The 14,271-nt window shown below is 32.4% G+C and overlaps 1 protein-coding gene across 3 annotated transcripts in view; it reads right to left on the minus strand.

Annotated features, from left to right (window-relative positions):
- Nucleotides 1-14,271, minus strand: part of LOC143201165 (hypoxia-inducible factor 1-alpha) — a 377,382-nt gene that overhangs the window by 259,668 nt on the left and 103,443 nt on the right. For 2 of the 3 annotated variants that reach the window (XM_076412061.1, XM_076412062.1), the window contains exon 1: nt 11,364-11,798. The exons of the other annotated variant lie outside the window; for it this stretch is intronic. In XM_076412061.1, coding sequence (XP_076268176.1) covers nt 11,364-11,728 — 365 coding nt within the window. In that variant the 5' untranslated portion in view covers nt 11,729-11,798. Of the gene's footprint in view, nt 1-11,363; nt 11,799-14,271 lie in introns of those variants that run through there. 3 annotated transcript variants of the gene reach the window in all.

Consider the following 14,271-nt stretch of genomic DNA (forward strand, 5'->3'; position numbering starts at 1 on the left):
GAATTTGGACCTATAGGGTGGAAATACGGGGTTGCACTAAAAATTGAAATCAACTAGTCATCCAACGCTGTCAAAACAAAATTATTCGATTAATTACCAATGCCTATCGCTACGTAACCAACGAAGAACTGCACGACGACCTGGAAATAAAATGGATTTGCGAAGTTATCCAAGATTTCACTTTAAAACACGAAAGAAGATTACTAAATCATACTAACGTGGAAGCAATACAACTGCTGGATAGCGTGCAGGATGTTAGAAGATTGAAACGAACCAACCTCGAACACGAACTTATAAACAACAAATTCTACTTCTTAAACTTGTGAGATTTCTGCCCTTTTCCATACAATATTGTAAATGTTCACTAGTAATCTTTCTGACGTATTCTTGCAGCATTTCTGATACTATCTTACCGCAACCTGGTGCTTTTTCGTTATTCAGTTTTATAATATAATTTTACTAATAACTGTTTGGAATATATATAAATAAAATTGCTTTACAAAACATGAAAGAAACCTAAATTACCATTCCCAGAACTCATTACATTGAAATTCTACCACATATTCAAATAACGAGATAAAATCACAACGATTCATAAAGAATAATTTGTAGATATTCAAATAATGGGATAATTCTGAGTCTGAGTTGGTTTCAAACATGGCGGTGTGCAAAACAATTGTTTCACACGAAACCGTCTGTATCTGTTTCTTTACATTGGACGCGATGGATGTAGTTTTATTGCCCGAGGGCGTCATTAGTGACATTTCGTTAACCCATTTTACGCATTTCTATAAATCATAAAAGCTTTTCGTATTCTCCTACTCAATGACTCTTTACATAATTCAACTGGATATTCATCATCAAATATTGTTTTGTTTGCATGTTGATTTAATTAATTTTTGACAAACAAGTTTCAATTTCCCTGATATTTTGTGTGGTCGTAAATTTTTATCTTTAACTTAATTCCTGCGACAAAATTGTTTTGCATAATAAAATTTATATCATTCTTTTCTTGGATGGTGTTTTCGGTATTAAATTAACGTTGTGTGGATATTTTAGTGACCTCCAACATATTTTATTACTCTAGCTTCAATGTTATAATGGGCTTGACGACTAGTTTTGAAAAACTAATTCATTATGTTTTTATATATTTACTATATTCGAAATTAATGTTATTTCTGCAAAGAATAATTTTTTTTAAAGGAACAATTAATATTTGAAATAATGTGATGTAAATGGCAGCCTATATGACTGCTTAAATATTTATTTGTTTAAAAAATAAAAAGAAAACAAACAACAACAACAAAAATTATGATATATCTTAACAAAACCCACCCTTATTATTTGTTCACAAATTTTACTGATTTCTTCTCCCAATCTCTCAATCGCTTTGTAAGTATTCTCCTCGATGGTTATAGTTCATCCTATACCACCTCGATAGGAGACAGGTCTGGCGATTACGATGGCCTTTCTATTATTTGCAAAATTTCTTCGTTTTTTTTTGCTCTAGCAATCCCTGACGTAATTTTGAATGAAATATTGACAAATTGAGAATATTTAGGACCATGTCTAAAAATTTGGCTAATTAAACTCCGGAAGAAATTGCATTTTGGTGCAGTATTTTCAGATAGCCTTCTCATCCAATTTTCTATCAATTTAAATCATTGTATTATTACCAAAGTATTAACAAGCAATAACGCTGCCACCGCTATGCTTAACAGACTGCATAGTACCCGCTTTTGAAGCTTAATTGCTTTTAATCGATGCACAAAATTACGTCTATTAGCTTTTTACAGCTTTTTTCGTACTGCTATTGTGTGTTTTAGTTCACTTTATAGTATACTGATGTTGTGGATGTTGAAAAATTCCGAACAAGTTGTTCATTAATGTTCCAACGAAGAATTTTTTTTTGATAACATAACATTTTGATTACCATTACATATGCTTAGTACAATCTTAATTATAAATTAAATTATTGCTATATTTCATTTGTACTTGGATTAATTCACAAGCAAGACGAATGCGAGATAAATACATCAATATGTATTCCTCAATTATAAAATTATAATAACTTAAGCTATAGTTTACACTAAATGTATATACTTTATATAAGTTCGTATGGTTTGGTTCGCTTCAATCTTCTGATATACTGGGCGTTGTATAGTAGTTGTATTGCTTCCACGTTAGTATGATTCAGTAGTCTTCTTTCGTGTTTCCAGGTCAATGTGCAAGTCTTCGTTGGTTAGCTAGCGATAGGCAATGATAATTAATCGAAGAATTTTGTTTTGACAGCGTTAGATGATTAGTTGATTTGAATTTTTAGTGCAACCCCATATTTGCACCCCATAGGTCGAAATGGGCTTTATAAATCAATCTCTTTCATTTTAGATCAAGTTGAGAATATCTTACGACTAACCAGTATACTTGTTTTATTTTGGTTCTAATGTGTTTTGCTTTCTGTCTAACATGATGTTTCCAATTTAATCTACCGCCAAGATGGATGTTGAGGTATTTAGCTGATTCTGCTTGAAGAATCGAGCATCCATTGAGTGAAAGAAAAATTATTTTAAAAAAAGTTCAAGATCGATGAAGACCATTTTGACGCAAGAATGTACGAAGAACCCGAATTGTCAGATAATTATTGCTGAAACTACTTAATAAGATACCTAGGAGCTTCTGCTAAATTTCACTAACTTAATCGACAATATGACGAGCCTAATAGTTCATATTGAATCAAAAACATATAGAGCTATATATGGTGTAACACATTATATGTTCAAAACAAGTAAACATGTGTATGTTAATCATCTTGAGTTGTAAACAAACGTCCATACCGTGCCGCATTCCACACACAAGTCTTCAATAATTAATTTATTTTTATATGTTTTGATTATTTCTAGTTCTGAGAACCTTCTTAGATCCACGAAATATAATAAAATAATGACTATATTCTATGATAGGTATCATAAACGAATAAGAGACGTTTAATACGCTTTACGTTTTCACGCTTTTCGTTTTTTAACACGTTTTCCTTGAAACTATGTTACGTTTTTCGAAACAGTTGAGAAGATATCTCAAGTTCTACTGTTTACTTGAGATTTGGTGTTGGCCATCTGTATTAATATGTTTCTTATTATTTTTTATTATATGTTTATTGTTACTGTTTAATTTGATGTATAACATAAAACATATTACAATAGAAGCAACGACAGAAATCACATTGATTATATCAATTATGCACCTATTTTCTTTATTAAGACTTTGATTTAAGATCTATACACGTAAAATTATTATTTTATACCTACTATCCTAAAAAACATTTGTAAAAACTGTTTCATTTTGCGAAAAGAAGAGGACTTGTTGATACAAAGCGACACTAAGGGTTTATTATAAAACAGACCAACCGGTCTCACTCGTTCACCATTTAGGTAATTTTAAAACAAATGGCCGGATAGTAAATAGTTATTACATAACATACATACAGTTATAATTCCTTATTTGACATAAGATGCTCTATGTTTCATTATTTTAATGGAAAACAACTATAGTCCATATTAGCACTGGTTTTTTATTTAAAAATCCAAAAAGTAACTAAAATAATCAACTGTTAATGGCCTGTCAAATTTCTGAATCGTTTGTTTGGCTCAACTGATAAGAAAGTTGCTCAGACCTGATCCGATATACTATAGTCTTATAATGATTCAAAACTGTTTTATCTAGAAAGTTTTATAACAGTTCATAACCTTTCAAAGATACTGTTATATACAATATGGGATTTTAAACCTTTTATAAAATTACAAAACTAACTTTAAAAAAGCATATACTGCGATAGTAGCTATTGGAGGCAATAACGAAAAAAACAACTTGAAAACTGCAATACGCAAGTAATAATAAAAAATTGAATCCACACATTACGGGAGCTAGCAACGTAGAGAAAACAAGAATTTCAAGTAAGCTGATCATCTCTTTCGCTCTCTCGGTCAGCACCTGGCCCTGCGCATCGTACCTGTACAGATAAAATACTCAATTTTTAACTTAATTAAGAATGAATAATTTTTTAATGACTAAAAATTGAGTATTTTACCTGGTACACGTACGAAGCGCACTGGTAAACGCAACCCCTGTCGCCAGCTAGATGGGCCGGATGCTGACCGAGAGAGAGTGACAGAGATGATATGTCAAAAGATCAGCTTACCTGCAATTCTGTCTCAAAAACGTTACTAGCTCTTAAGACTACATGGAGAATAAACGTCAACGAGCGCCTAACTCAGTGTATATTGAATTCATCTAAACTTAAACTATAAATATGAATAACACTATAATTACATATACTATCTAACTTGGGTAAATATTGATACAAAGCCTCGTTAAAAGGAGCATATGAAAAAGAATAGAACTCGAGTTAAGATACAAAAAAAAGGTTATTTGGAGAAAAATCTACATTAATCGTACATAATAGGTCGCTGCTATACAAGCAAATATCAAAACCTACAACCTACGGAGTTTAGCTATGAGGATGTTCTGCGAGAGATATCAACAAAATACTAATAAGTATTTCAGAATAATCTTCTGAAAAATATTGTGTATGTACCCAAATACTATAGAAATAATTACACTAAGACTTTCGTATTACAACTCATAGATAACAATTGACTAGGACGCAGAATCAAGACAACCAAACGGAGTTATTTTGTGTAGTTAAGTGTATTAAATGGTCAAAATACTGAAAGGTGTTAAACTTATTTGAGATTCAGTAATAATCAATGAGTCTTCCTAAATATGTACCTAGTTTTTAACTCCCTGTCGAGACAAATTGTGTGTTAAAAAGTGTGTTAGTCTTAGTCGACAAAGACTAGTAATAATAGTTTAATAAAAAACATAAAACAAGCAAACAACAACCAAAAACAACTTCTCCATTCTAAACTTCTGAATATTGCATAAAAACAAATAAAGCATATATTAGTATAAACTAGTATTTCATTATAATTGGTATAATATGGATAAGAAATGAACTTTAATTATATACAGCTTTCAGAACAAGTATTCGTGATTTAATATCGCATAAATAAATCAATTGCTCTGGTATGCTAAATGCATTTTTTACAACATTTTAACCGTGTTATTTAGATTAAACATAATTAAATGATTAAACGTACTTATAATCTAGATAAGTTGTATTTACTTTGTGACTTTTATTAAATAACAACTGGTTTGTTTAAGGAATTATTTGTGATGTAAGTTTTTTATAAAAATATTTGTTAACCTCAATTATAGTGCGGGATACATATAACATCAATTGAAAAGTCCCCGGCCTACCATAGTAAAACACATTTCTTTGGCAATTTTTTTTAATTCAACATAATTCCCTTCAAGGGTGATACACTGATTATAGCGATCCTCCAACTTTTCGATACCATTTTTGTAGTACGATTTATCCTTTGCTTATAAATAGACCCCAGTTTCGTCGATCACCTCTTTATTCGACGAAAATTTCTTACCAGCGAGCATTCTTTTGATATCTGAGAACAGGAAATAATTGATGGAGGGCCAGATCTAGAGAATACGGTGGATGAGGAGGCAATTCGAAGCCCAATTCATGGATTTTTGACCCGGTGCATTGTCTTGGTGAAGCAGCACTTTCTTTTTCTACAAATGCGGCGTTTTTCGGCGATTTCGACCTACAAACGCTATGTAATCGTCGCTGTTGATGGTCCTTCCTTTCAAGGCAATCAATGTTGCCGTCAAAGCCGACTGTTGCGTTTTCCCACGCTTTGGAGCGGGTTCTGCGTGAAATGATGGAGCCATGTCTCAATAAATGTCACATATCGACGCAAAAACTCGGGTTTATTACGCTTGGTCATCTTCAAACACTACTCCGAATCATCAACTCGTCCTTGTTTTTGGTCAAGAGTGAGCTCGCGCGGCCCCCACATTGCAGAGAGATTTCTCATACCCGAATATTCGTGAATGATATGATGACACGTTCAGTTGATATCTTTAGAGGGTCTGCTATTTCATTTAATTTCAAGTTACTGTCGTTCAAAATCATTTTGTGGATTTTTAAAATGTTTTCGTCGGTAACAACCTCTTTTAGGCGTCTACTGCGTTCACCGTCTTCGGTGCTCATTTTCCCACGTCTAAACTTAGCATACCAATCCTTGATGGTTGATTTTCTACTCTAACTAACTCTGGATCAAGCCAAGTTTATGTTTCAACTGTATTTATTCCCTTCAAAAAGCAATATTTTATCAACACGCGAAATTCCTTTTTATCCATTTTTTTTTCACAATAACAAAAGTTGCTTCACTCAAAATGCTATAATTCACAACCTAATGATCCGACAGCTGTCAAATTTATACACGCATCTTTTGAGGGTTATGGCTAACTGAAAAACATGGATTTAATTCTAGTAGCGCCATCTATGTGACACGTCGGGGACTTTTCAATTGACCTGTTATCAGTCTGTATTTCTCAAAATAAAATTAAACTAGACTACTTAAGCTGAAGTTAAGTGTAATATACTTTACAAGTTCGTGTGGTTTTGTTCATTCTTCTGACTTAATGTGCATTGTCCAGTAGCTGTAATGCTTCCACGTTGCTATGATCTAGCAACTTTATTACATGTTTTAAGATGAAATCTTGGATAATTTCAGAGATCCATTTAATTTCGAGATCATTTTGAAGTTCCTCGTTGGTTACGTAACAACGAGGAAACGTACGTAATGTTAATTAATCAAATATAACTAGTGGGTTGATTAAAATGGTACTAAGTTGGTTGTGGCTTTATAATCTCTTTAATCTTACGCCAAGTAGGCATAGTTCTAGATTCCAATCTATTCTTTGTTTCCAATTTAACCTCCATTGAGATGGATGCTGACGTTATTTTACTGATTCTGCTTGAAGAATGGGGCATACATCAACTGATTTAAAAGTAAAATTGACATGGATAAATTTCGAGCCGTTAAGCTGTATTTTCTAACTACATTTCTAAATAATTTTTAAGCTGTAAGTCTCTAACCCTTTGTGGGCCTTATGTTAACTGCCACTTATACTTTTTCTAAATCTTATCAAAATGACGACTAAGTCGTCCAAAAAGATTTCGAGAACTATTTCCGTTGTTGTTATTACATGGATCCTGGATAAATAATTTAATAATGCTTTAAAAATAAGGCAGTATTTATAACAATTCAACTTATTTTATTGAATGTTAAACTAGTATTATTATATGAATGACGTTTCTAACTTAAAATCTAACCTTTGAAAAATGTTTAGAATGTAAAGTATTATATACTAAGCTGGCACAATAAAACTACTGTTTATATCGTTTAATACCCGGCATGTAATTTAAATGGATTATTGTACGCATATTAGGCAAGATAATAGCATAATATTGTTTATTCATACTGATTCCTGCTTCATATATATTCATACATGTTTAATAATTCTCAAAACTAACGTAAACAGGCGGGAGTATTTTGATTAGTTTCCATTTGTTGACAATAATAGCGACGTTATTCCTCATTTTATTGCATTTTTTTTATTTTGAATATTGACGGCATATATTCTAGAATTAACTACACAAAGACAGTAACAATCTCTTTGATTTTAGGTCAAGTTGAGAGTATCTTCCGACTAATCATTACAGTAGCTTGATTTTAAGTCTAATCTGCTCTGTTTTTTTGTCTAAAATGATGTTTTCAATTTAACCAACCATCGAAATGGGTGTCGAGATGTTGATTCTGATTGAGGAATCAGACATCCGTCGAGTGATGGTTTTTTTTCATTTTGCCGCAAAGCAAAATTAACATTATATATTTGGAGCTAATCAGCTGCATCTCTACTCCATTTGTAAATCTTATTGACTGCTACTTTGACTTTTTCTACAGCCTTAGGCGGAGATATATATTTTGCCAACTGCGTCGTCGGCAAATGTACTGTACTGTTTCTTTTGTCGTTGGGATATCAGCAGTGTAGAGCAGATACAGGAGTGGTCCCAAAACACTACCCAGTCGAAGAATACGCCTTAGTGCAAATTTTCTTTCAAAAAAACATGAATAAAACTTACGAAGAAAAGTTATAAAATAGTTTTCAATTATATTAAATTTATTGTTTTAAACTTTACACGTTTCAAAACGCACATATTTGTAAAATATATATATAATAATAATATAACAAAAAAAACTATTTTAAATAAAAAATCATTAGCTGTTATATTTAGTATAACATATTTCACAACACGTTATTAATATTCAAGTTCAATTATCGCATATATATATTCGACCAATGTCGAAAACTTTCCATCTTCTTTAACGAATGTTTACATTTTATTCAAATTACATCAAAATTCATATAATTTGATTAGGAAATAGCCGTTCTGTCATATACCAAAACATAGATAATGATCCAACAGCAAACTGTAAAATTTGATGAGTAAATAATAATTATTGGCTCTCCTATTATTAACGTCGTAAGCAAGAATATTAATACGCCTGGGGCATACTAATAAGTACTTATAATATTAATGTTTTAATATTTGCATAAATATATCTATTGTAAACATTGGAAGATCGGTTATCAGACGGCTTATTGTATGCCAATTTGGGTATTGCTGTCGGAATAATTGAAATTATTTTTCAAATGGGTATAGAAGTGTTAAGGCCTTCCTAACTTGATTCTTATTTGGTCGGAAGTACATTCTTTGATCATTAAAAAAGGGATTGCCGCCAACATTATTATTGTAACTAAATTGGTACAACTATCTTTTATATTTGAGCGGATTTTGAACGTCTGTCATTTGGTTTCTTTACAATGTTCGACTTCATCTCAACTATGTTTTGCGATTATTAGGTGCTTGCATATATTTTGATCGGATGTATCTTTTTGTGAAAATGCCAAGTTGTTCAAACTGTTAAGCAATTTAACCCACCTGTTAAATTGGAATTTTTTTAAATTTCTCTATATAAAAGAACAGTTTTTGATTTAGTATCGTTGAGTAATATAGGAAAATGTTCTGGCTAATTGGAAGAAAATCGCAACTATCACTACATAATAAATTGCTATTATATAAGCAAATACTGAAACCTATACGGACATACGGGGTTCAATTATGGGGATGTTCTGCAAATAATAACATCAATAAAATACAAATTTTTCAGAACAAAGTCCTCAGAGGTATTGTGCACGCATCTAGATACTATAGGACTAATTACCTACATTGGGACCTTCAGATACCCACAGTCAGTCAAGAAATCAAGGGGGCATGAGGAAAGAGAGGGGGCATTCTCATTCTCATGAGAATATTGAAATATTGCAGCTTTTGGATATCACCAGAACAGGACACAGACTCAAAAGAATCAAAGCATCTGATCTTGTGTAGTGTGGTGAGGGTGGGGAAGTGCATATAATAAAACATACAACAGTGACATGTATAAACATTATTTCACCAGAGACTGAGTTAGGGCCGATGGGTCCTCCTAGTTATATACCTAGATTTAAGTTAGCATAAAGACAAATTGTAGGTTAGACGGAAACGACTAGTAACAATGTAATAATTAAATAATAAAAAAATATATTGTTGAGCTATTTAGTGTATACAGATGCTAATCATGGAATAGTCAAAATGAAATCTTCCACATTCATTACTTTTGATCTACCACTTTCAGAAATCTGTTTTCAGTCGATAGAATAAATAATAAAAAATTTGTATTTTAAACAGAATTTGTATTTTTTTTTGGGGCAGATTAGGAACATAGACGGATCTACTTTTCATATCGAACAGCTACGTAATGCATGTCGTTGTCAGTAAATTTTATTATAAACAAATATCAATTTTTGTTGACTACCAAAACGTTTCATCGACAATATATCACTAACACTCACCACTAACACACTAAAAATCATTTTAAATATATTTAAATGTCTAATTAAGAATATATACATCAAAAACATAGACAAACCAAATACGTTTAATATTCTGCTTACTCTAAATACTTTGTTTACCTTTGTAATTGTTCTTATGTACCGTGTGCACTTATTATTCCATTATTTTACTGAGACTCATTTAGTTTTTCTAGTTATTCGTGTAGCAGAAAAATCTTATATATTAGGTTGTAAAAAATCGCCTGTTAATACTTATTAAAGGAAGCCATACTATAGCGCGCTTGGAAGGCCAAAAATATTCCATCGAAGATTCTAGATATAAAACTGTATCATTCGTTCACACAGTCGCGGTGACACTGATTATCTCACGTGAAAAGAAGCGATTCGCAACTCTAAGTTCAAAATGTCCACCGTTACCTAGCCAGAAAACATTACCTACGTTATAGGCTAATAAAAACTTTAGTTTAAAACCGAAGGTTCAGTCGGTTTCCGCAAATACAGCTCGCCATTCAAGAAGAGAGCAGAAAGCCTTTTGAATTCTGTCGTATCCGAATGATTCCAATTCCTCACTGTATCTAGCAACGTTAAAAAATAGTCAAAAATTACTGCGCTTTGAAAACGGACATACTAGAAACTTTAGCGTCAGAAATGGTCTGTTTGTTTTTGCTCCAGAAATTTCGATGTCAAAAATAAATTTAGCCTTTATCGACCGACAGAACATTGATGACATTCGAGTTGTAACCTGTCTGAGTAGCGCTTCACTTCTTATGAAGTTGTCAAAAAATTCGATCGATTCGTGGATAGCCCCAAAAGATACCTCGTTCTCTCGAGAGGGAATCCATAAATTCACCGCAATATTTTGAATAAAATTCATTGTACCGACCTTTCACAATAAAATTCCAAATTAAGGAAATGTATAAGTCTTACATTAATATCTTAACTAGAAACACAAAGATATAGGTTACAACAAGTCAATTAAAAAGTCCCCGGCCTGACACATAGATGGCGCTAATAGAATTAAATCCATGTTTCTTTGGTTAGCCTTAACCCTCAAAAGATGCGTGTATAAATTTGACAGCTGTCGGATCATTAGTTTCTGAATTATAGCATCTTGAGTGAAGCAACTTTTGTTATTGTGAAAAAAATGGATAAAAAGGAATTCCGCGTGTTGATAAAATATTGCTTTTTGAAGGGAAAAATACAATTGAAGCCAAAACTTGGCTTGATGTCGAGTTTCCGGACACTGCCCCAGGAAAATCAACCATCAAGGATTGGTATGCTAAGTTTAGACGTGGTGAAATGAGCACCGAAGACGGTGAACGCAATGGACGCCCAAAAGAGTCGCTATAATCTGTGTATCACCCTTGAAAAGAATTATGTTGAATAAGAAAAACTAATTTTGCCAAAAAAAATGTGTTTTACTATGGTAAGCCGGGAACTTTTCAATTGACCCGTTAAGTCCTAGCTGACAACTAACTACTTACATAAAATCCTCAATGTCTCCGGATTCGATAAACTGACAAACGTTGTAACATCCGTTCGCGTAATAACTGTAACATTGTCCGTAGTCGAAATCGTCATTGTTTTGCTGACAAGGCAGCGCTAGTTTCGCCAACAGACCGTCAGGATGTATCCTTGCAGCATGTTTTGACTGGCCCTCAGCAACAGCTTCATCAGAAACTTGCCAGCCGGCTGGCTCAACTGACGGCACAACCGGAGTAGTCTGGGCAGAAGGGACTGGATTAGGTCCGGGTTCGTTGGCTGGCGCCGGGGTACTTCCGGCGCCCAAGAAGTTTCCAAGCAGGTACTGACTGGCGAGATATCCATCCTCAAACTCTAAAGCGCACATCGTTACCCGCAGGGCAATACATCGGGAACCTTCCGAAAAAAACGACACGGAACTTCTGGGCAATAAGATGCTACTGTCGACGAGTTTACTTCGTAATTTAAAAACTCTCTTTAATCTACACGTTTTTATCTTATCAAATGGCGTTTGTTTTTAAATCATTTTGTCTGATTTCATTAATATTATTAATATATAGTGGCCCAAAATAAATGATAAGCTTGACACGGTTATCTGTATGATTTAAATAGGGATATTATCAATTTATCTTAATAATGTAGAAAATGTATCTGATAATTTCATTAAAATTGTTATTAGATAATTGAGAATATCATTAAATATTTTAGAAAAGCATTTATTGTGAAAAATTTGTCAATATAATAAATTGAGCTGAAAAGTCCCGGGCATAACAAAGAAAACGCGCTTTTTTTTGTTCAAAATTGACTTTATCCATCAACGTAATCAGCATCAAGAGCTACACAATCGTTTTAGTGTTGCTGTCCACTCAGATGACGATAGTTTTGATTCCGGAGTGAAATGATGGATCCATGTTTAACTCACTGTCACATAGCGATGCAAAAATTCAGGTTTGTTACGTTCAAACATGGCCAAACACTGCTCAGAATCATCAACATGTTCTTGATTTTGGTTAACAGTGAGAAAACGCGGCACCCACTTTGAACAGAGCTTTCTCATAGTCAAATGCTCATGCAATATAAAACTAACACATTCTTTCACTAACTTTACGATGTTAGCTAACTCACGCAACTTCACTTTTCGATCATTCAAAACGATTTTGTTAATTTTTTTTATGTTTTCTGGTGTTACCACCTCATTTGAGCGTCCACTGCGTTCTGCATCATCGGTGTCGATACGACCACGTTTTAAGTCAACAACCCAACGTTTTATTGTAGTTTCTGATGGAACTGAGTCGCCGAAGATACAATTTTCACCGCCAGGGACAATACGTCCTGGAAAGCTCTCCTTTTTGCCTAACAAACAATAAAACTGCATTTTCCCTCCCAGGATATTTTCTATCCTATGCAAATGCTTAGAAACAGTTAAACATGTATGTATGAAAATTCTTTAATAGTTTAAACAAGGTATTAATAACAACAATAGTTTCATCCATCTTCTTGTAGTTCGTTAATTTTAAACTTTATTGGTCATTCAGGCCATTTATCTATCAAGGACATCAAAATCACCGCTTTGCAAAGTCAAAAACTGAGAATTTGGATATAGATAGCCCGTCCCACTTATAAGGATAATTATCAAGTTCAAGATGTTGTAAGTTCAGTTGTTATCTATGAATCAGTAATGGACCAGCGACCATTAATATTTATATAGATTTAATGTGTTTATGTCAAGCTTACAGTTATAACAAGCGTGTAGTTCACATTATTGAAATGTTTATATTAACGAACGCGATTTATAATTAAAAAAATAAAAATTTTATAACAAACTAGAAAAATATTTCAACACTCAAAACAAAGGAACGTAATCTGCAATTTCAGTCTGCCTTCATTGATAGACGCAGATTAAGGCAATATTTCCATTATCGAGCGTTTACGTAAACAAGCATCTGCCGTAAAATGTTCATGTTCACTGTAATACTAGTATCACACTGTTTCCATTAAACAATGATCACTATTTACACCTTATCCAATTATTTATAGTAATACAGTATTATTAAAAATCATCCAATAACTGCAGAAAATGTTACCCAAGCGATATATTTATCCTCCGATATTGTACAAGGCCTACTCAACAACGAAAGAAACAAAACTAGGTACAGCAATATACTACAAGACCAATTATCTACTCTACAATTAATTGAATCTAGTCAAGTTCATAATATTTTTACGTTATTTTAATCGATACGATATCTTTGACATTTTAACACTAACTCTAGTAACTAAAAAAATTCCATTGGAATAAAAGTATTTAAAAAAATGGAAAATAATTTGAATTGAAATAAAAACAAAAACTAAAGGATGTCCCGAAATAATGATGGGAAGTTATCTTAACTTCTCCCATGTTAATATCGGAATATTGAAACTTTGCATAGTATTCAAGCTTGATCCAGACTCAAGAGGACAAAATCCTTTGATTTTTCTTAGTTGTATAGTGAAGTGTTCGATAAATTTTCCCTCCAATCTTCTTAATTCTTCTTTTTCAATGTAGTTGCTACTTTATTGCTCGTTTGATCAAGATAAAATATATTATTTTACTGTGAAATATCCTGATAAAAAAACAGATGAAAAATATTATATCAAAGGTTAGTATAATAAAATAATGTAAAGAATATATTACTAAAAACTGTACAATATTTGTTAGACATTGTGAAATATTAAAAATAAAAGAAAGCATTGTTAATATACGTACCCGTTTAAATTTCTATTCTAATTCTAAGAAAACATTCAACAGTCATAACGGTTTTTAAGGTCAGAGATGTAAGAATATAACAGAACAAAACATTATTTTTCGCGAAATATTACAATCTTTACAAACATTTCACCATCTCTAATTATAATTAAGAACTCTCGTTA

The sequence above is a fragment of the Rhynchophorus ferrugineus genome, unplaced genomic scaffold (assembly GCF_030347505.1).
Source record: "Rhynchophorus ferrugineus isolate W39M unplaced genomic scaffold, kcgeb_rfMv2 rfM8, whole genome shotgun sequence".
NCBI lineage: Eukaryota > Metazoa > Arthropoda > Insecta > Coleoptera > Curculionidae > Rhynchophorus > Rhynchophorus ferrugineus.